At 44.0% G+C, this 23,806-nt stretch overlaps 2 protein-coding genes across 3 annotated transcripts in view; both read left to right on the top strand.

Annotated features, from left to right (window-relative positions):
* The window catches only part of LOC137355654 (uncharacterized), a 28,606-nt gene extending 28,564 nt beyond the window's left edge, over positions 1-42 (top strand). Inside the window, exon 13 of the mRNA XM_068021026.1 lies at positions 37-42. Within this exon, the coding sequence (XP_067877127.1) occupies positions 37-42 (6 nt within the window). The remainder of the gene's footprint in view (positions 1-36) is intronic.
* Positions 18-23,495, top strand: LOC137355705 (uncharacterized). Of its 2 annotated transcripts, XM_068021151.1 has the most exons (11): positions 18-101; positions 245-382; positions 1,868-1,992; positions 3,260-3,485; positions 4,365-4,512; positions 6,862-7,031; positions 11,450-11,630; positions 17,666-17,774; positions 19,544-19,664; positions 21,125-21,221; positions 22,805-23,495. In XM_068021151.1, the coding sequence occupies exons 1-11, from the start codon at positions 48-50 to the stop codon at positions 23,200-23,202; spliced, it is 1,767 nt and encodes a 588-aa protein (XP_067877252.1). In that variant the 5' UTR covers positions 18-47; the 3' UTR covers positions 23,203-23,495. The 2 variants fall into 2 exon arrangements, with proteins under 2 accessions (XP_067877252.1, XP_067877253.1); XM_068021152.1 differs by lacking the exon at positions 17,666-17,774 and having other exon boundaries at positions 19,549-19,664.
* The last annotated feature ends 311 nt before the right edge of the window (positions 23,496-23,806 follow it).

Here is a 23,806-nt window from a genome sequence, read left to right as displayed (position 1 = left end):
GGGGGGGGAGTGAGGAGTCACTACCCTGGGTTCCAGTCCTAACTGACATGAAGAGACAAGCAGAAAATACTTTCCACACAACAAGCCCAGAGAACAATCAGGTAAGGACGAACTTGAACTAATTTCTGTACTTCACCTGTTAAGTGTTCACACTGGGTGAGCAGTGGCTCTCCCTGCTTCCCTGGTGTCTACAGCTATTTCATGAGAATACAAAAGGGTTGATTCTTTCTATTTTGAACCGCAGATTACTGGCAACAGTAAATATTCCCTCCACGACGCATCAGGACTTTTATACAACAGGGAACGTTACATTAATGTGGCTGAAAGTGCTTCGAATGTAAAAGCTCCCGGACTCCATCAACTGGATGTTGTCCTGACAAAGGTAGGTGGCTTCTCAACCACGATGTTCGAGGATGTCACTTGTGGGGCAGTCTTGTGGCAATGCAGCAACAGAATACTTGAAAAAACTGGGTTAGGCAGACAGCATATTCTGATCAGGGTAGAGTTCAGTGGGGGGAGGGTTGAAAGCAGAGGCAAGTCAAATCCTGAAATTTTGGAATTATCACCCCCCAATAGGCACTGGACACTGCGGGTCAAATGGAGCTTTTAAGACTGAGGTTAATAGTTTTTTGTTAGGCAACAATATGGGGCGAAGGCCGGTAAATGGATTTGAGGTACAGATCAGCCATGATCTAACTGAATGGCAAAGCAGGCTCAAGGGGATTACTTCTGTTCCTCAAGTTCCTATGAATTTAAGAACCAGCACAATTTCATTCCTAAAGCTTAATTTCCACATATAAATACAACACATAAAAAATTCTGAATGTTTTTGCATTGATTTAAGAATGTTCTGGGATAGTTACATCCTTCCATATGCTACATAGGGGAGGCGGTGGCGTACTGGTATTGTCATTGGGTTAGAAACCCAGGTATTGCTCTGGGGACATGGATTCGAATCCCACCACAGCAGAAGGTGGAATTTGAATTCAATTAATAAATCTGGAATTTAAAGTTAGTCTAATGATGGCCATGAAACCATAGTCGATTGTTGTAAAAAAAACCATCTGGTTCACTAATGTCCTTTAGGGAAGGAAATCTGCTGTCCTTACCTGGTCTGACCTAGATGTGACTCCAGATCCACAGCAATGTGGTTGACTCTTACATGCCCTTGAAATGGCCTAGCAAGCCACTCAGTTCAAGGGCAATTAGGGATGGGCAATAAATGCTGGCCTGTGATGCCCACATCCCATGAATGGATAATAAAAAAAAATGTTCATGGTTTTCTTAACTAACCACACAGGCCAAAAACAATGGCATAATGGAAGAAAAAAGACTTGCATTTATATAGCACCTTTCACAACCTCAAGATGTCTCAAAGCGCTTTGCAGCCAATGAAGTGCTTTTTGAAGTGTAGTCACTGGTGTAATGTAGAAAACACGGCAGCCAATTTGTGCACAGCAAGCTCCCACATACAGCAATGTGATAACAACCAGACAATATTTTTTAATGATGTTGGTTGAAGGATGAATATTGGTCAAGACAACGAGGATAACTCTCCAGCTCTTCTTCAGAATAGTTCCACGGGATCTCGAATGCCCACCTGAGAAGGCAGTGCTTTAATGTCTCATCCGAAAGACAACACCACTGACAGTACAGCACTGGAGTATCAGTGTGGGTTTTTAAGCTCAAGTCTCTGGAGTGGGACTTGAACCCATAACATTTTGACTGAGACCACTAAGCTACAGGTGAAGACAAAGACTAAAAGAACCAACCTCCTCAATTTGCAGCCTCTGCACAGTTTATTAGTGTGTGTCTCAGTTACAGAAAGACACAATACACCATGTGCTTTCTGCTCTGTCTTTTTCAGTACTGTGTTGACTGCCGGTTGGATTGGCACTGGGAGAAGTGTTTACAGGGAATCTTGTCGGAATCAACTCTCCCGCCAAATCCTTACCCGATAGTAGCTTCAGAATTCATAAAGGCGTCCCTAAGGTAAGGTATGAAATATCAATAAATACTGAGGTTTCTAATTATTTCTGTGCATTTAATCTTAGTATGGTAAAATGTGAAGAAACCAAACTGGGTATACAGCAGAAATTAAAAGATAGAGCGTTAAAATTAAACAGCTCAGAAAACGTTTAGGAAGATTGTGGCACCCCATCCACAGACATTCACTCCCACCACCACCGATGCACAGTGGCAGCAGTGTGTACCATCTACAAAATGTACTGCAGCAACTCACCAGGACTCCTTAGACAGCACCTTCCAAACCCACGACCTCTACCACTTAGAAGGACAAGGGCAGCAGATGCATGGGAACACCACCCCTCCAAGTTCCCCTCCAAGTCACACACCATCCTGACTTGGAACCATATCGCCGTTCCTTCACTGTCACTGGGTCAAAGTCCTGGAACTCCCTTCCTAACAGCACTGTAGGTGTACCTACCCCAAATGGACTGCAGCGGTTCAAGAAAGCAGCTCACCACCACCTTCTCAGGGCATTAGGGATGGGCAATAAATGCTGGCCTAGCCAGTGACGCCCACATCCCAGGAACGAATAAAAAAAAAGGCCTGTAGAATTTCTCATTTTAGGTCACAAATGGCATGTCTGAAAAAGGATGGGATTGAGAATAGTGTTATAGTGGCTCTGTATTTTTATCATGTTACACAAGTTGAAATCCAGCCCTGTGCTGGCTCGAAGGGTCTTCAATGAAGTGAATATCGACCATTTCAATCCAGTTCTGAGTGGGTGAGAGACCCCAGGACAAAAGTGTTCCAAAATATGACAATTTCATTCAATCAGTCAACAAGTATGAGGGAAATGGAAAGAAAGGTAGAACATGCATTTATGTAGCATATTTCTCAATCTCATGACATCCCAAATCATTTCACAGCCAATGAAATATAGTCACTGGTGTAATATAGGGAAACAAATTGTGCGATAGCCCACAAACAGCTATTTGGTGATAAATAACCAAATACTCTGAATGCTCTGTTTTATTGGTGCTCATTGAGAGATAAATATTGACCGAGACACTGGGGAGAACTTGGTTGCTGTTCTCTATATAGTGCCATGGAATCCTTATATGTAAACTTGAGAGGGCAAGATATTTCAGTTTAACATCTCAAACACGAATATAGAGCTTATAAGATTTACGTTATATTGAATATTACGTTATGCGGAATATTGAAGATTTCTCAAGCAACAGTATTGTTAATTTATTCTAACATTTTATATTATTGACTTTCCTTCTAACAGGGTGGACCTCTGGCAGAAAAGAGATGAGGAAATTCTCCATCAGACCCTTCAGTTTGCATCGAAACTCATTGATTGTGAGAATTACATTTTCCAGGTTCCAGGCTTAGAGGTGTTTGGGTTGAAGAGTGCCCTGTGTCCATTGAATCCAAACACATTTCAGACTGTGCTCGGGCTAATTTCTTTGATGGGAAACAAGAACATCCCGCAACGATATCAAGGCTTCAAGGTATGACCAATTTCAACCAGGAAGCCAACCCAATACAGATTTCTGTACAGTGGCACATTGTATTCCAATGAGGGAGAAGATCCTTACCGCTGCACTGGAGTGTGATGTGGTAAAGTACTGATAGTGGGCTTGAACCCCGAGACAAGTGTATTACCAAATGATCTAAGCTGACTCTCTTTTATCTTGAAGTTAAGTAATCTGCAGAATGCCACAATTAATTTCCAATTGTCTGAAAAACTGCAACAATGATCGACGGGATTTCATCTCTTGCACCCTATCATAGTTCCACTGATCTGCACTAGTTTCTGGCCTGGGTTTTATCTGATTTTTAGCCTCTCCTGGGGGACCGCATGATTTTTGGATAGGGTGGGAAATGTATATATATTGTGATACACTAGGCATCGCAGTTGTGTGGTTCAGGCTGGACAGACCAGAGTTTTTTTTCCCTGTCTGCCATTGCTTGTATGAACCTCTCCGACTCACTCTCCTCCTTTAAGATACTCCTTAAGACCCACCTTTTTGACTAAGCTTTTGCTCATCTGTCCTAATAGCTCCTTATGTGGCTCAGGGTCAATTACTCTCCTGTGAAGTGCCTTGGGGCATTTTACTACATTAAATGAGTTGTATAAATGCAAATTGTTGTTGATGCTGGTGCTGCAGTGGGTAATATTGATAGCCCATTGGCAGAGTTCGCTAACAAACTAAAGCAAGCCATCTCTATGCAGCGTGATGTCGGATCATTCGCCCCGATGCTCTCAATCTCAGCTATGGGCCATCTGTTGAGGGCACTGGGAAACCCAGATTTTAGTTTATGTAAATAATTATTCAAACAGGTTCTCCTGTACTTTACTGATGTTACTTTTTTGCCCAATCCCCCAGGTGGCGACTGGTCTGGGGGTGAACTCTTCAGCTACCTGGTTTGGGTCATTAAGTCCATTCCTTAATGTTTTGGAACTGACTGAGTTTTACTACTTCAAAGGCCCTCTGGGATGTCACAGAGAAGCACTTCAGGCTTATGCTAAAGTAGGTAAGGAGCTTTCACCAATAGATGGGAACATTAAAGCAAAGAGATGACTATCTGGTGCGTCATCTGGGATAAATGCAGCTCAGTGACCAAAACTAAAAAAAAACTGAGATAGTTGGACAGGTGAAGACAGCATGAAGCTTGGTTGTGATGTGCCCCATGTTAAAACACACTGTTGTCACGCACTGTCCGGACTTAGCTGCAACTGTAGTTCACCTATTGGAGATCAGTTACATGTAGCCAAGACCAGGGATTGAACCTGCAGCCTACCTGTCAGAATCTTGCATAAGGTGCATGTGTCTACAATAGCAATTTGAGTAGCCCAATCCACAACTTCTCCAGTCCTTGAAAAAAAAAACTGCAAGGGCAGGATTTTCCCTCCAGGGCGGCAAACAGAAGTCGGGACTGTTCCCAATCCCATCCCTGTGGGGGGCAAACAGCCACAGGCCCCGATTTTCTCGGGGGTGTCCAATTAATTGCCAGAAGGCAGGCTTGCCATCCAATTAAGGGCAGCGGGCAGGCTCGCAAAGCTGGAGGGCCAATCAGAGGCCTTCCAGCTTGGAAGGAGCTGCAGACTGCGATGGCAGCTAAGGTGGAGAAACAGAGAGAGGGCGCATCAAAATCCTCTCTCTGACCTTTCAAAATGTAAAATAAAATATGGCTTTTGCAGGCAGACCACCACTGTTGGGGGTGGGGGTGGGGGGGAGCACCTCGAGAGGGCGGCCTGCGGCTGCTCCTGTGCGCAGGCGGGCCGGGAGGGCCCCTAGGCCTGCCTGGAGTGCTGGCCCCCATCGGCCTGCCATCAGTAAGCCGCCTCCAAGCTGTTGAACTGGCCCCGCCACCTGCTGGGATCTGGAGGCCGATTGGAAAATCACAGTGGCCTTAATCTATCTTAAGCGGCTACTCGCCGCGTACAGGCTGGTAGCCCTGCCCTTCCCCCACCCCCCCATCCCACCTCCACAAAAATGGCCCGGGGGTGGGATGGAGCTGGGGAACCGGCATGCCAGACGGTGGTGCCATTTTTAGGCCCTGCCGCCTCTGATCCCATCCCCAGCCCGGCCTAAAAATCAAGCCCCAAACGTACGCTCAATAATTCAAAGGCGAACCCAGATTCAAACTAAAGATAAATTTGGAACTGATGTCAAGAAGTGCTTCTTCAGACAACTAACGGGAGTGAACTTTCAACCTGCTGCCTGGGGCGTAAAAACTGGTGATGGTAATCATTATAGACACTTCCTGACTTCTACAGAAATAAAAATTGAGCTGTTCTACCATGAGCGGTTGATCAGTAGTCAGGCAGTAGCACCTCATGAAATGGCAAACAAGTCCATAATAGCACAGTCTTTTAAGGATTGGATAGTGTGATGGGAAGCACAACTCAAGATGGGTTGAATGGCTTTCGTCATCCATGTTTATTTTGTGATAACAAAGATAAAGCATAATGACTATTGGTGGTGTTATCATACAGCATTCAATGAGTATATACCAAATTTCTCTCAACTATTTTAGATTCCAGATTAACATCCCCTCCCCACTTAAAATAGCAGAGGGCACAACTTCATAAGAGCAATTTAGTGTTTGTACACTGTTTGTAGCTGTTTCTATGCTCTAACCTGTCTATAATATTACAAAAGCTGTATATCAAACATGCATTTCCCCTCTGTCATACACTTTCTGTGTCACACTTCAAGTGATGCACTCAAATCTCTGTATCAAGCTTCAAAAAACAATGAAGTAACAAAGGAAGTCATTAGTCATATACACACCATACTAGGGCCACAATGTCTACAGCCTCGGAAATCTCTACTTAAATGCAATTAGGATTCAATGGTATTCACTTCACCTTGGCAGCAGACTAATGTGCAGAATTATCTCCTTACAAAATATGGTATTATCTGGCTTACTCTCAACAACATCATGGGAGATCTTTTTAGTTAGTTTAAAAATGCTCATTAACTAGTCACATGATACAATGAATGCCACAAGTCACGAGTTTCCCCATGAGTTTCAGTTGGGAAAATATAGATCAAACTCGATGGTTGGGCTCCATTGATTTTACGTGTTTGTAGAGGCCACACGCTAACAGCAAGAAAGATTTTGAGCCGAGCCCCAATTTAACTCTTTCGGGGTGGTGTTTTCGCTGATCTCCCAACAGCAGAAGCCCGTTTCCAAAACAACATCAGTTTCCACCACTTCTCGGAAATTTCCGCCAATCTCCTGCTGAAGCTGTGGCAGGAGATTCCCCCACATAGGAATTACTGTGGGACGTTTAGGATGTGGCTAATAACCATCACTGGTGCTTGGAGATTTCTTGGATTTGGTTCAGTGTCACAGCTCTGCATTTATTCTCAGTGCACAGTCACCTGAAGGAACTACAGCAGCAATTGGAGGGGACATTGGCATTCACAGTGTGGCTTTCAAAGAGTCAGAACTGGAGTGCTCACAACATCCTGACCTACCCATCAGCATTCATAGAGGCTTTTGCGGAAAGTGCAGGGAATGGGCATCAAACATATTTGAAGGTAAGCAAGTAAAAAATGGCTCCTTGATGACAACAGGTTTCTTCCAGAATATAGGAAGCAGGGCACAGTTACTCAATTACCTGTACTGAGCAGTCCCTAAGAACATAAGAAATAGGAGCAGGAGTCAGCCATACTGCCCCTTGAGCATACTCCACCATTTAATGGACAATCTTCTACCTCAACTCCACGTTACCCCCTATTCCTGTATCCCTTCATTCCAAAATCTATTGATCTCAGCTCTCTGGGGTAGAGAATTCCAAAGATTCACAAGCCACTGAATAAAGGAATTTCTCCCCATCTTTGTCCTGAATGTCCTACCTCTTATGCTGAGACTATAACCCTTAGTTCCAGAAACTCCAGCGAGGCGTAACAGTCTCCCAGCATCTACCCTGTCATGTCATCGAATTTCAATAAGATCATCTCTCATTCTTCTAAACTCCAGAGAATATAGGCCCATTCTACTCAATCTGTCCTCATAGGACAACCCTCTCCTTCCAGGAATCAATCTAGCGAACCTTTGTTGCATTCCTTCTAAGACAACTGCTACAATGTACTATGTAGGCAAAGACAGTGGTCTGCTTGAAAGTACATTGAAGGGTGGTTTGGATTATCTGGGCTTAAAAATCAATCAGGAACTTGATCAATAGGAGAACCTTCTATAAATACTTATTGCTTCTTACTGGAGAACAGAACGAGTGAATTGACACATCATGCCCATGAGTGGGATTAACCAGATAAGTGAGACTATAGGGGTGAAATTGGACTTTGGATGTAGTTCAAAATGGGTAATAAGGAATCGGCAGCTCATTTTACACCTCATCGATTTTTAAAAAGATTTTCCCATTGGAGTGCATGTCAGCTGTGGCTCAGCTGATAGCACTCTCTCGCCTCTGAATCAGAAGGCTGTGGTTTCAAGCCCCACTCCTTGAGACTTGAGCACAAACATCAAGGGTCACATTCCAGTGCAGTACTGAGGGAGTGCTGTACTGTCAGAGGTGCCGTCTTTCTGGTGAGACATTAAACTGAGGCCCCGTCTGCCCTCTCTGGTGGATGTAAAAGATCCCATGGCATTATTCTGAAGTAGAGCAGGGGAGTTCTCCCACTGTCCTGGAACAATATTTATCCCTCAACCAACATCATTGCTGTGTGTGGGAACTTGCTGTGCACAATTGGCTTCTGTATTTCCAACATTACAACAGTGACTACCCTTCAAAAATACTTCATTGGCTGTAAAGTGTTTTGGGACATCCTGAGGTCACGAAAAGTGCTATATAAATGCATGTTTTTCTTTTTTAAAAAAAGAAAACTGAGGTGGGTGCAAGACAAGCTGCCAATTACTGATCACCCGTTTTGCACAGTTGAAGAAGAGCAGTTTCACCCCCTATTGTTTCATGGCTGCCTATGATGTATTAGAGCAAATTTTCCTCTTCTCTGCTCCCAAAACAGTGAGTGCAACCAGAGGAAAAATAAATGGTAATGCTTTAACCCCATTCTGCCCCTGAATGGCCTTGTGCCCTCCATCGTTTTCCTGGTGTCTCTACCAGGAGGGAATAGTTCCAGGGTTGAGAGACTTCAGGTACGGGGATAGATTGATGAAGCTGGGGCTGTTCTCCTTAGAGAAGAGAAGGCTGAGAAGACATTTGGTAAAAGTGCTCAAAATTATGAGGGACAGAGTAAATAGGGAGAATCTGTTCCCATGGATGGAGTAGGGTGGGGGGGGGGGGGGGGGGGGGGGGGTCGAGAACCAGAGGACACTGATTTAAGGTGATTGGCAAAAAAAAAAAGAGGCAATATGAGGAATAACTTTTTTACACAGTGATCTGGGATGCACTGCCTGAGAGTGTGGTGGAGGCAGATTCAATCATGGCTTTCAAAAGAGAATTGGATAGTTATCTGTAGAGAAAAAAATTGCAGGACCCTGGGGAAAGGGTCGGTGAATGGGACTAGCTGAGTAGCTCTCACAGAGAGCTAGCAGAGGCACAATGGGCCAAATGGCTGTGCTGTAACCATTCTATCACTGGACCCGATGAGAAGGCAATAACGTTAACTTTATGTAAATGAATATCAGAGGGATTTGGACACAATTTTCCTGTAACAGTACTGGGTGGACTTCAGAGACAGACTGCTCCCATCAAAACCTGCTTCTAATGCTTTCTGGCCTGCTGTTTTGTTGCTGTTTGTCTGAAAGGACCTGGCTGGTATTGTCAGAAAAGAGTTTTGTTTTTGATGCTTTGGATGACAAACTGTTCTGCTGCTTCAGTGCTCATCTTTGGGAAATGCTTGGCAAAAAAATTGCAAGGCTATGGGGAAAGATCCAGGGAGTGGGACTAATTGGATAGCTCTTTCAAAGAGCTGACACAGACATGATGGGCTGAATGGCCTCCTTTTTGTGCTGTATAATTCTGTGATCCTACTCATAATGACCTTTTCAGTATTGCGTCACCTCCCCCCTTGAGCCTGAGGTCAGAAAATGTGAAAGAACCACTGAGATCATTCACCTAGATCTTTACTGAGCCCCAAACATCTGTGTCCCCTATCAGAGTGTGAACGTCCACTCTTGCCCCCCACCCCGGCAGGAAACCCTGATTGTAAACCAGCTCTCTGCCACCCTCTCAGAGTTAAACCGGTGCCAACTCTTTATTCCTGCGCCATCATTCATCACTTGCTTAGCTACTTTCTCCATCTATTGCTTGACTGCCACAGTGCCCAAGCCCTTACCAGTGCACTCCAAGGAGTGTCCAGTCTGTGCTTGGGGCACAGTTGCTGTCCTCACGGTGATTTGATGGAGGTGTTTAAAATGATAAAGGGATGTAGCTAGAAATAGGGACAGGGTGCAATTTTAATCTAACTGGTCGGGAAACTGATAGGATCAGGTGCCACACTAGTTTTTACACCCCAAACACTTTTACTCTCTATTATCTTTGATATGGGGCAGGGTGTAAATCCAGCATCTCACCTGATCCAGTTGGTTTCCTGCCACACGAGTTAAATTAAAATGACGGCCCCACCCTTGTCTCTGTGTCTTTTCCTCACCCTTTCTCTCTCAGTCTTTCTGGAAGTAATACTTTTTACAGAGTATTTACAGTGCAGAAACAGGCCGTTCGGCCCAGATAGTCCATGCTGGTGTTTATGCTCCACACGAGCCTCCGCCTAACCCTCTTCATCTCACCCCATCAACATATTCTCTATTCCTTTCTACTTTATGTGCTTATTGAGCATCTTAAGATCCTTAAGTATCTTCTAGATCCTGTCTTGCCTTGGGTGTAGAGCTCAGAATGCTCCACTCAGTTCTAAATTCACTAGTTTTAATGGGACAAATGGGGATTGCTGACTTTCGCTCCTGAATCCTTGATATTGTCATGAAGACCCCACCTGCCAAGAAGGAGGCATATTAATTTCGTCTTATGAACATTAATTTGAAACTGTTGCTGGAATGAAGAAATGACTTATTTAAAGAGATCAGCAGTGTCTGGTAAACATTTGCACACTAAGAGACCGTGCCTGGAGACAATGAACAGCTCCCTGATCCAATTAACCCAAATGTATTTTGATCACCAGACATTGAATGTGTAAGAAAGCTAGCATTCCAGGGTGTCTGCTAAGATGGAGAACCCACAGGAGTTTGTTAACACAGCTAGTCACACGACTAACCTGCTGGCCCAGGGTTTTGTTTGAATTGCTCACAGCACAGTTGGGGAGATTGCACCTGAACTTGGAAGAATAGAGCCTCTCTCCTGGCTAGCTCTCTCTCTCTCTCACGAGTGTCCAGATCCACTGAAGTCACTTAAACCTCAAGAGAGAAAAGACTCTTACATCGAAACAAATTTTAAAGCTTGCACTGGGCCCCAACGAAACGGCAAGACTTACCTGCAATCAAAGACTCTACATCGAACTCAAAGGACAGTGAATAAAACCCCAGCTATTGCCTCAAACTTTACCCCTTTATTCTTTCTGCTTTTCTGTCTCTATCTGCATGTGTGTTTATCGCGTATGCATGTTAGCGTGGTCGTGTTGTGTATTCATAGTCATTAACCAAATTAGAGTTTAAGGTTAATAAACCTCCACCTTTCTTGTTTAAATCTAAGAAAACCTGCCTGGTTGATTTCTTTGCCTTACAATTTTAGGGTAGTGAACAAGGATTCACTGAGAGGGAGCTAAACACACAGTCAAAGCAGGCAAAGGCTGAGTGGGAGCCCCTAGACCCCTTTCTCACCTGGTCGTAACAATATGCACCCTTAATGTAAGAAGGTCTGCGCTGGGAAACTCATTTGTAAAATTGGCCCCTATATTAAAGAAAAAGTGAGGTGAGTCTCAATCCAAATAAGTGAGGCTTGACGAGCTTGCTTTGTGTACTGGGTTTTGTGTCTTATTGTCAGCTTCTGCAATTCTGAATTGAACGATTTCTGTTTCCTTTAAAGGTGCTTCAATCCTCCGCTGGCTCATCGTGGCAGTGCCTCCCCGTTGTTAAATATTTTGTGCTGTATTACTTTGGGGATCAAGAGGAAAGTTGGCTGGCTTTTCCCTGGCATGATCCCACTGCAGTTTACCAAAACATCTTCCTTTCCAAAGAGACTGCAGCTTTTCACTGCCAAAGAGTCGGTGAGTCACTGGGAGGAGACAGTATCTGGTCTCTGTCGATAGGGAAAGGCTGAAAATACTGGAGAATAAATGCATTTAAACCTTTCTGTGCAATATTCCAGATTTTTGTTTCCTTTATGGCCGTGAGTATTTTTTCCTGGGCTTTTTGCCTTTCCCAGGCAATTGCATGGCTGCTGGGGGGGAACAGGTAGGAAGTGTCAAGTCATGATACTCCAGGCATCATGAGTGTGGGACAGGCTTGAAGGACCAACATGTCTTTTCCTACCCGTCAAGTTTGTAATTTAGCTTAGGGTTTTATCAGCGCTAGGGGCGCTGGGATCACTCTATCTCCATGGTGACGCCTTGCACTCTCTCTCTCTCTCTCTTTCATTCTCTCGCAAGATAAATGTCCAAAGTTTCTGGCATGGGCAGACTGTGCCCACACGTGCAGGAGATGGGCGATATCTGGGCCATCTCCTGCATGAGGCTATTACTGGGGGTGGTTAGGCTGGAGTTCAGCACATGCAGCTACCCTCCACAGACCTCACTCCATTTCATTCACAGCACTTGAGGTCAGTTTTCAAACAAACCAAAGATATTTTCCCCAGAACTAGAAGATAAAGTGAAGGAGTATTGTGGTATCACCTGGTCACTGTGACGCCAACCTGGTGCATGTATGACTTAAACTCATTGCTGGTTTTTACATACAATAATTAATGCACAATAAATTGGATGGTCACTTGAAGGAAATAAACTAGCAAGTTCCAGTCACCACTCTCTGGGTAAAGAAGTTTCTCTTGAGTTCCCTATTGGATTTATTAGTGACTATCTTAGATTTTAGGCCTCAATTTAAGTTGTTTTGTGGGGCTTCCTTTCCTGCACCATTCTGTCTTTGCCCAATCTCTCGCCCTCCCCCATTCTATCGTGGTATTACTAATAAAGCAATTATCCAGAGAAAAAAGGGTGGGGGTGTGGTGGGAAGATTCTGCAATCTCTACATTAACATTGCCTCAGATGAAAAGCAAACTCCTGTCACCTTGTGACATAGCTAGCGACATCACAAAGCTTACCCAGTTAATGTTTGCACATCCCTCATCCATTCAGTAGCTTCACTCAAAACTAAACCAAATGCAACTCAACTGAACTGCAATGTATACTAAAGCTAGGTATAAAACTTCACAAAATGCATAGAATAACGTAGCTTGCTTTTTGCAGAGGTGTTTTTTTTTAGAGACGGGAAGTCCAAGTACTTCGCAATAGGGAAACGATTAGGCCAATTAACAAACAGTAATAATTAATCAACTGATGGAGGATGAATTAAAAAGCAGTTCTGCTTTCCCACTGGCCCTGGTTGTTCTGAATCTTGCCCCACGGGCAAAGCAGGAAACTGTAGAATGGCTGATGTCGCGCATCGAGGCGCCAAAATCGTCAGGGGGAGCAGAGCTGAAGATCAAAATGGTCGAGCAGTCAGAAAGCAAAGGCGCAGTCTTGCTGGTTGGAGCAACTTTGGAGAGGCTGCTTCGTGGAACAGAGGAGGCAGCGCTGATGAAGGTCTATGCAGATGGTAACTTCAAGCCGTTCAGTTTCAACGATAGGCATAACTTCCGGGAAGGGGAGAACGAACTGCTCACCACGGCCGAAATGCTGTACATCATCAAACATGTGCTGGACAACCTCAAGGCAAAGGATGAAGAGCACATTCCAGGTGACCCCAGCGCCAAACTCTATCCTGGGAAACCCATCTTCGAGGAGCTATGGAGAAGTAAACTTCTAATCAAAATGTACCCAATGCACAATAGAGAAGAACTAGAGAACCTGAAAGAACTATGGAGGAAACACATTTATCTCATTAACCAACCTGTTCAGGCTTTGAGAAACTATTTTGGTGAATCAATTGCCTTGTACTTTGGTTTCCTAGGCTACTTCACATGGGGTCTTGCATTTAGGACTCTTTTGGAACTTTTCTTCTATGTCACAAACCTGAAAGATTCTGGTGGATGTATTGTTTGTGCCCTGTATAACATTATTTGGTCCACAGTGTTTCTTGAGGGATGGAAGCGGCGCAGTTCCGAGCTGACATTTAAATGGGGAACACTTCGGCAGATGGAGAACTTTGATAAGGTCAGGGCTGGCTTTGAGGAGAAGCTAGGCCTAAACCAGATCACTGGCATCAAAGAACCTGTATTGCTTGATAAGCAACACACCATCAGGATAGTGTTCGGGTCGATCCCATTCATAACTGGCAGCTTGTTGATCACTATCTCGCTCATGATAATGTTCCTCGAAGTGGATAAAAAGGCTAAAGAGAATGACCTGAAGGAGCAATCAGTCCAGAGCCTACTCTTGACATATGTCCCTATACTTGTATACAGCGCCATTGTAGAAGCACTGAACAAGGTGTATCTTCTCTTAGCCAAATACATCACAGAAAGGGAGCACCATCGCTTAGCTTCCACACATGAAAGATACCTGCTGGCCAAGGTTCTTACCTTTTACCTGATCAACAATTTTGGGATACACTACTACTTTGCCTTCTACATGAGAGATATGAAGCAGCTTGCGGACACCCTTTCTGCTCAACTGCTGATCCACCAGATCATGGGACAATTTTTTGACACAGTGCTCCCTTACTGGACAACAAAATTCAAGATAATACGGTTAAATAAAATGCTTCCACACCCAACCAACATTGGACTTCATTTGATCGAAACTGAAGGTAACCTCAAGGATTCATCGGATGGCTTGTTGGAAGAATACCTGGAGCTGTTCATAAAGTTTGGCTATGTGACCCTTTTCTCAAGTGCTTACCCGCTTGCTGGTTCCTTCAGTTTCCTGAACAACATATTGGGAATTAAGTTAGAAAGCATGAAATTTAGCAAGGTTTTACAAAGGCAATTCCCAGTCCCTTCTGCTAATATTGGAACCTGGCAGCAGGCCTTTGAATATCTCACCACCTTAGCGATAATAACCAACTGTGGGCTCATAAGCTTGTCACCAGAATTCAGAAGCCTCTTTGCCGACCTCCCTGATCTTCACTATTTCTTACTTGCTGTGGCAATAGAGCATGGCTTTTTGGGTGTCCAAAGGTTCGTTCGCCTGGCCATCCCAGAGATACCTTCAGACATCGAGGTCAAGCTGAACAAAATTGAGCAAGAGTGCAGGAGGGCTATGTTCTATAATGAATCGTGTAGATGAGGTTCCTCAGGAAGCAGTAGCCTCTACTAACTCTCACAAAATCACTAAGCCAGTTTCCTGACTAACTCTTTGATCCTTTGCCTGGATATCATCTTTTATCTAGTAAAGTGAGAGAAGTGTCATGTATCCTATTTGTGTTGTATCAGTTTTCTCTCTCCTTCCTGCAAGTTCCAACTCTTGCAGAGTTAATGGTAGCACAGGTGTTGATCATCCTCCAGTATTTCACCCAAGGTTGCTACATGCGAGTTGAGGGTTGGTAAGCATAGCTGACAAGACAGCCGAAACTAATCCTGCTGCTTGCTCACTTGCCCTTTTCCAACGAGCTATCCAGTGACAATCGCGGGGTGATCGAGTTAGCTTTCCCCTAGGGTCCAGCAATGCTAAGCCTGGTTGCACTTCCCTCATGACTGCCATCTTGTCTGAGATCATTTAACGCAGCGTATACTAGCAATCAATCCTCGGAGCTTCTTGGATATTCTGTGACCCCGCATCCCTCCAACTCTTTTGAAAGTTCTTGTGTGTGGATGTCATGTGTGAACAATATCAGGAAAGTTGTGATACCAAATAATGTGCCAACAGTCACTACCAGGCATAAAATGGTTAAATTATGAGGATGTTGCATAGATTAGGCTTGTATTCCCCGATGTGTAGAAGATTAAGGGGTGATCTAAATGAGGTGTTTAATAGTCGTTTGGTAGTACAGAACTTGAATATTGCTGAAAATAGAGACATGTTGCTGAAGCTTTTCATCTTGTACTCATCAGGACAACCTGCAAGAATACCAACGTAAGGGGAAGCAACAACTTTATACTGTGTGAGAAGAGAGTGCCAATCAGCAATCACTCTTCTCATACAGTATAAAGTTGCTGCTTCCCCATACATTGGTATTCTTGCAGATGGTCTTGATGAGTGCGTGAAGAAAAGCTTCAACAACATGTCTCTATTTTCAGCAATACTGAGATGTTTAAGATGATTAAGGATGTTGAAACTATTTCCTCTGGTGAGGGAGTCCAGAACAAAGAGGCGTAACTTTAAAATGATGTTTTATGTGAATTATGTTAGGAAGCCCTTCTTCACATAAACAGTAGTGGAAACCTTGAATACTCTTCCCCAAAAAGCTGTTGAGGCTAGGGATCAATTGAAAATGTCAAAACCAAGATTGATAAGAATTTTGTAAGGTAAGGGCATCAAGGGATTATCGAAACAATGCGGGTAAAAGGAGTTAACATACAGATTATCCCTGATCTAATGGAATGGTGGAACAGGCTTGAGGGGCTGAATGGTTTGCTACGGTTCCTATAACCCTACCATCCAGTTTCACACAGGAAGAACAGCTGCAGTCATTATGTATTGAGAGAGTTGCTGGAACTCTATCACAGTAAGACTCAGCACCTTTTAGGAGAAGAAGGGTAAATAAAGCAAATTGCAGCAGCCCACCTGGCAGAATTCAGCGAACTCAATACAGACCGAGAAGTAAGCCTGGGACCCTCTAGTCTGCAGGCATCCGCACCACATGTGTAGGAACCTTATCTAATAGAAATAAAGTTGATCAGGCATAGGAGGTCAAGTGGGTTCATAGTGCGCCCTATATTTGACTACAATATATTGTTAAGTTGTAAAGAGTACACTTTTCCGTCTGTTTTTTGCCAAGTATTCCAACACAAGGCATATGCTGACCTGAATTGGCTGCATTGAGAAGGGACATGTCTCCTATATATTGCAGCCTCCTGAACTATAAAGTGTGCATTTCATGGCTTCCATTCCCAGCCACGTCCCATTTTCTTCAGGTATGTAATAAATTCTGTTGTTTTCCCTCATTGACTTTTCTGTTTCTATTCTGCGCTCAGTAGAGTGTAAAAATAGAATGTTAATGAGACAGAGTGGATCAGAAAGGAGGCCTCCAAGTCTCCTCACACTGACTGTTTATTTAAAACTAGCTTGCTAGCTGACCCAATTGCACAACATAAAACAGGCCATAGCTAGGACACCCACTCAATTTATTGCTGAGACCACAGGAGGGCTGGTGCGGCCATGGAAATACCAAACTCTTGAAGGAAGAGGTTGAAGTTAAAGCTAGATGGAGCCTAGTTCTGCCTCCTTTGCTGCAGCTGAGCTCGGTGGTGAAAAAAATGGAAAACAATATTCCATTTCTTGGCACTGACATTCCCTAGAATTACGTCTACAGCACAGAAACAGGCTATTCAACCCAACTGGTCTATGCCATCTTTCATGCTCTTCATGAGCCTGCTCTCACTCCTCTTCATCTAACCCTATCAGCATATACTTCTATTACTTTCTACCTCATGTGCGTATCTAGATTCCCCTTAAATACATCCAGCCCTTGAAAACTAATCACCAAAGAACAACTTATACATCTTGACATGAGAAGTGTGAGCTTGGAGCACATGGCAGAGGCAAAGGCAAAATGAACATCATCCATAATTATAAAACCATATTTGTGTGATGCGTCTTACTGATTGAGAACAAATGTTGAATAAATTAAGCAACCAACCAAATGTTAAATAGAGCAGGACTGCTTTGTCAAGAAGGATAGCTAAGGTCAGGTCACTGGACATGTTCTAAGGATCAACCAGATGCTTGAATGGGAAGACAAGAGGGCTGGTACTCAGGATCATTGAGGTCAAATGGGCTACAGCATCATTCATCTTACCAGCCCGTTTATATCATCCTGTAATCTAAGACTTTCCTCCTCACTATTTACAACACCACCAATTTTTGAGTCATCTGCGAACTTTGCTGTAAATTTTTATGATTGTGATCATTTTAATTATGTATAATAATCTATCAAAGATTTGGACCGTTTCAATGAATTTACTGCCTTAGACTGCACTGTGTTCTAGGTCCAGCTGAAGATCCTTTCAATGGTACTAACCTGCAAAATGTGATGATGGGGTTGGACCCTCAAATTCACAAGTGTTTCTGGGAGGAAGATTTTCTCGGTACCTACAGGTCCGTATCTTCTGCTTTGCAAGGCAATCATTTCTAAAAAATTGTACCATCGCTTCAACAATTGTTTCATTGGCGGAGTGGAATTGTGTAGCTGTTCTCAGCCAGGAAGCTAAAATTGGCCTTGCTTTCCTCTAGGTTCTGGGTGGGGGGTGGGGGGGGTGGAGGGGAGGGGAAGGGGGAGGGGGGATGGGCTGTGGCCAGGCATTGTTGTTCCTGATGACTATTAGGTTGAACACCTGCTCAGAGTGCGTGTGGTTTCTCAGCGCTACACTTGGTCCCAATGGAGTCAGTTTAAGCCGGAACTCCCAGTGCTGAGAGTCCCTGCTGCCAGCACCACCCCACACCCTCCATGATTGAATCTGCCTCTACCACACTCTCAGGCAGTGCGCTCCAGATCCTAACCACTCGCTGCATAAAAAAGTTTTTCCTCCTGTCCCCTTTGGTTCTTTTGCCAATTGCCTTAAATCAGTGTCCTCTGGTTTTCAACTCATCTGCCACTGGGATCATTTTCTCCCCATCTACTCTGTCCAGACCCTTCATGATTTTTGCACAGTCCCTGCCTTTACCCACATTGAAGGCAAGGCCAGCACTTCATAGTCATAGAATCTTACAGCACAGGAGGCTCTTTGGCCCATCATACTATGCTATCAAATTAGTTCCACCACTCTGCTCTTTGTCCATATTCTTTTCCTTGGGATTTTAACAGGGTATTTCTTTATCACAGTTCCTGCCAGTCAACACATTGAAATGGTGCTACTCTATTAACAATGAATGTATTAGCACATTTGCCTGAAACTTCTTTGCCCTTTAGTTTAAGAAAGACATTAGCCCCAACACAACTTCAATGCCAACAGGGCAGATAACTTACCTCCAGAACCCTGCTATTGCTACTTTGAGACTCGCTACTTTGAGATGTTCAGGTGTAAGGCAGGGTGACCTTTTTTTGGTTGGTCTTCTTTCCGTGCAACGACAATACTGAGATAAGGATCTCAGCCAGGCACATATTACTATTCCACATCCAACACCTTGTAACCTCTCAACCGGTTGTGCTCTAATTCAGCGGGGATGAGCGTTTAAAGGGGCAGGCTCATCCAACAGTAGCATTTGCCTAGTACTAGATGTCAGCCATGTTGTTTATTCAGCAGTGCGGAGAAATCTGGGCCAAAGCCCCCATCTTGTCACACTATGACACAGGTTGGTGCTGCAACAACGTGCCATCCATCAAAAGAGTCTTCTCATTCATTTCTGGCAAATTATTTAGTCATTATCAAGGAGCCTTCTAAATACCTCACAATGTCACCTCGCTACTGCATCGCCCTTAAAACAAAAAAAGTGTGAAAAGAGAAGGTTGAGGAGGTGACCTAATAGAGGTCTTCAAAATTGTGCAGGCATTTGACAGGGTAGATGTGAAGAAGATGTTTCCACTTGTATGGGAAGACCAAAACTAGGAGTCATAAATATAAGATAGTCACAAATAAATCCTGTAGGGAATTCAAGAGGAAACTTGTTTACCCAGAGAGTGGTGAACAGGTGGAACTTGCTACCATAAGGAGTAGTTGAGACAGCTAACTTAGATACATATAAGAGCTGCTAAACACATGAGCGACAAAAGAATAGAGAGATATACTGAAAGGATTAGATGAGCAGGAATCGGAGGAGGCTCGTCAGTAGCATGAATATCAGCATAGGCCTGTTTCTGTACTGTAGACTCTTTAATTCTATGTAATATGCGTATCCAGGTCAATAACGAACCTTTTCATTGGCTTAAGGTTAGCAGCAGTGAAGTGTCTGATTGGTCAGTGCTATGACATTATCCCAGCATGCTGGCGGATGTTGCACAGTGTAGCAGCCCAGCTTCAGCATCTCAACCAACTCAATGAAACCATTCAGGTAAGCTGTGCTGCAGACGAGGAGCGTTTCTTTATGTGTGAAGGAGATTAAAGTCCCTTAGCTTGTTTTAAAATAACATCACACATTGATTAGAAAATAATCTCGGGCAAAAAGTCTTTTCTGTTTGTTAAGTGAGTTAATACTGTCACCGTTTGATTGGTTTGCCCAGTTTGTCTCCTCTCTTGCAGGTGACTTAGGTTGTGATACAGGAGCCCTCTAGTACCACACCCAAGTAGTCATTCTACACAGGTGAATGTCAGTGGCTCTTCCACCATAGCAGCATCACAATTAAGCCCCATGATGCTCTCGCGCAATATTCACACACTTAACTGGACACTGACCAACAACAGAAATCCTGCACAGTGGCGCAGTGGTTAGCACCGCAGCCTCACAGCTCCAGCGACCCGGGTTCGATTCTGGGTACTGCCTGTGTGGAGTTTGCAAGTTCTTCCTGTGTCTGCGTGGGTTTCCTCCGGGTGCTCCGGTTTCCTCCCACATGCCAAAGACTTGCTGGTTGATAGGTACATTGGCCATTATAAATTGCCCCTAGTATAGGTAGGTGGTAGGGAAATATAGAGACAGGTGGGGATGTGGTAGGAATATGGAATTAGTGTAGGATTAGTGTAAATGGGTGGTTGATGGTCGGCACAGACTCAGTGGGCCGAAGGGCCTGTTTCAGTGCTGTATCTCTAAACTAAACTAAAAATTTCTTCTCCCCAACCTGTGAGGCCAATCACAGCATCCCATTGGCTGGGATCAGTACATACTGGGTGACCCAGTACATATCAGTGTTGGATCTATATGACTCAGTGGAACAATCAATCAGTGCCTTTACTTCCTGGGGATAAGGGGATAGTGCAGGGAAATGGCGTTGAGGCAGAAGATCGGCCATGATCTATTTGAATCGTGGAGCAGGCTCGAGGGCCGAATGGCCTACTCCTTTTCCTATTTTCTACGTTCCTATGTCTAGAGGGCTCAGTAGCACACTGATTACTGCATTCATTTCAGCAGTTTGTTGCCATTGGGCAACTGGAGAACCAATAGAACAAGACCTAATTGTGCACTCAGATCCACCAGGTTCAGTCCTAGTTTCTGTCAAAGGCACCCTAGCAAGTGTCAATGTGATCATTGTAAAGTGTGCTCTGGGCAGAGAGGCTATTTGTTCCTCTTATAAAACTGAGTGTCCTCCTAGCTAGAATTGGGGCCAGCCATGAAGTGACTGAAGTGATGTGCGAGGAGAGGAGCTGAGGTAGTGCAGCCGTTTTGGAATAAAGTTTGCACTTTGGAACAGAGAGTTTTTTTCTCAAGTAAAGTAATAAATCATGATAAAATATCACAATATAAACTCTGGTGTGGTGGGAATCCCATACATCAATACGAAGACACCACTTCCATTTATATTGAGCGGTGAAACCATTAACGGAAGCTGTGTATTGAACGGAATTTCTTTTTATGCTCAGGAACTCCTCTCAGTTGTAAAGGTGAAGGGTATCAAACCAACTGGAACAACCGATGGATCTGCTGATGTACTCAACTCCACAGAGCCCAAAGTTTTAGGTAGGTACTTTTCATCATTCTGTTATTTTATTCTCTTTACCCCACACTGTACCAGGCACCATAAACCTGATCAAGAGAACAGGAAGGTGACCTGCTCCATAACCATTCTCTCAATCCTACTGTGCAACTGGCCATCTACTTAGAAAGAAAGACTTGCATTATTATAGCACCTTTCACAACATCCCTGATGCTTTTCTGCAACAGAGGTAACTGCTGTCAAGAAGTAAATAGAGCAGGCAATTTGCCCTTAGGAAGGACCCACAAACAGCAATGTGATCATGTGAAAATCTGTTCCAGTGATGTTGGTTGAGGGATAAACGTTGGGAAGAGCTCCCCTGCTCATCTCCAAATAGTCTCATGGGATCTTTTGTGTTCACATGAGAGGACAGACAGGGCCTCGGTATACCATCTCATCCAAAAGACCCACCTCTGACAGAGCAGCGCTGCACTGGAATGTCCGCCTAGATATGTGTTCACATGTAAGACTTGAACCCACAACCTTCTGACTCAGAGGCGAAAGCCTTACCACTGAGCCACAGCTGACACTAAGACTGTTTGAGTGAAATAGTGATCTCTTTAATCACGTGGCCCATGCCAATCTGACACATTGCTTACATAAAATAAAAGCAAAATACTGCAGATGTTGGAAATCTGAAATAAAAACAGAAAGGGCTGGAAATACTCAGCAGGTCTGGCAGCACCTGTGGAGAGAGAAGCAGAGTTAATGTTTCTGGTCTGTGACCTCTCATCAGAACACATTGCTTAATTTTTTTTCTTAATGTCTTTGTATTATTGACAGTAATTATGTTCACAAATTTTAAAACATATATCTGCCTGACTCTTTCGAAAAGCTTTTTCCCATCCTCTGTTGCATCTTCCTCAGCTGCAAATGGCTTGTATTCTGAGATTTACCTTAAGAACATAAGAGTAGGAGGAGGGGTAGGCCTGTTCCAGCATTCAATAAGATCATGGCTCTTTTACGTCATCTTCACTTTCCTGCCCTATCCTGATATCCCTTAGTATCTAAAAACCTGTGGATCTCCATGTTGAAGATAATCAATGACTGATTATCTACATTTGGGGTACAGAATTCCAAAATTTACAACCCTCCTCATCTCAGTCCTAAATAGCCATCCCCTTATCCTGAGACCATACCCTTGAGTTCTAGACTCTCCAGGCAGGGGGAAAACAGCCTCTCAACGCAAAGTTATACAGTCACTTCAAAAGACTAATGTGCAGGAAAAAAAAGTACTTTAGAACATCAGACAATACAAAGAACAGGGTCTCTTCCCATATCCCACATCACTGCATTAGGTATTTCCCTGCCAAGCCCTCCAAGAATTTCATGTTTCAATGAGATTACCTCATTCTTCTAAACTCCAGGAGATATAGGTCCATTCTACTCGATCGCTTCTCATCCCAGACCTTTGCTGTTGATGAAACTTAATACGTGAGAAGGGAGACTTTTGCTGATCCATATTCAGCTGCTGAAGGAGCAATGGCCCCACAAATACTGGATGGAAAAGCCAAAAGCAGCGATGACTGCTGTGCTTTGCTGAAGCCTTGTTTCTTTTTAATTACAGAGGAGGCACTGTTGAGATACCAGCGACTACTACAAGTTACGCTCGATAACCAGAGCTGCCCAGCACCCAGTAGCCTCTCGGATATTGCCGTTACCAGGATTCGGGCAGTCAACACCAGAGATGGTGGACCGGGCAGCCTTGATCTGCTGAAGGAGGTTGCTGTGATGTGCCAGGCTGTGTCTGACATGGTTGTCTGGGAGGTTCATGCTTTATGCCCTGAAATGGAATCGCTGCTTCACTCACTAGACCAGCGTGCCTGCACAGTGCATGCAAGCATCACTTCACCAGCTCCACAGAGGTCAGGGGCAGGCAAAGGGGCAGTGACACCAGACACCTGGGAAAGCGATGATGCTGCAATGGGGACCAATACGAGCAGGGGAGCACTAGAAGGCTGGTGATGATTGAAAAATGCACATTGCAACATTTCTTAAAAGAGCAATGATGCCAGGAATTTTCACAGCACCACTGAACTGAGTCCATCAAAGAATCGTCTTTGCAATGCCTGGTTTGACTGTTTCCAAGCCATTCATTTACTTCTTACCTGTTTACCCTCCCTAGAGGAATTGCATCTCACATTCAATAGCCTAAAGTATTCAGTGCCTAGAGATGGTGGCCTAGTGGTAATGTCACTGGACTAGTCGTCCAGATACCCAGGCTATTGTCCTGGGAACAAGGGTTCTAATCCCATCATGGCAGCTGGTGAAATTTAAATTCAATTAATTAATAAAAAAACTTTGAATTGAAAGCTAGTATCAATAATGGTGCCATGAAACTGTCATAAAAACCCATCTGGTTCACTAATGTCTTTTAGGGAAGGAAATCCGCTCCATGTGACTCCAGACCCACAACAATACGGGTGACTCTTAACTGCCCTCTGAAATGGCCCAGCAAGCCACTCAGTTGTTCAAGGGCAACTAGGGATGGGCAACAAATGCTGGCCTTGCCAGTGACACCCACATCCCATGAAAGAATATATGTTTTGATGTTGGTTGCAACTTCCAT

The sequence above is a fragment of the Heterodontus francisci genome, chromosome 43 (genome assembly GCF_036365525.1).
Source record: "Heterodontus francisci isolate sHetFra1 chromosome 43, sHetFra1.hap1, whole genome shotgun sequence".
NCBI classification, from domain to species: domain Eukaryota; kingdom Metazoa; phylum Chordata; class Chondrichthyes; order Heterodontiformes; family Heterodontidae; genus Heterodontus; species Heterodontus francisci.
This window is presented reverse-complemented; position numbering and strand designations above follow the sequence as displayed.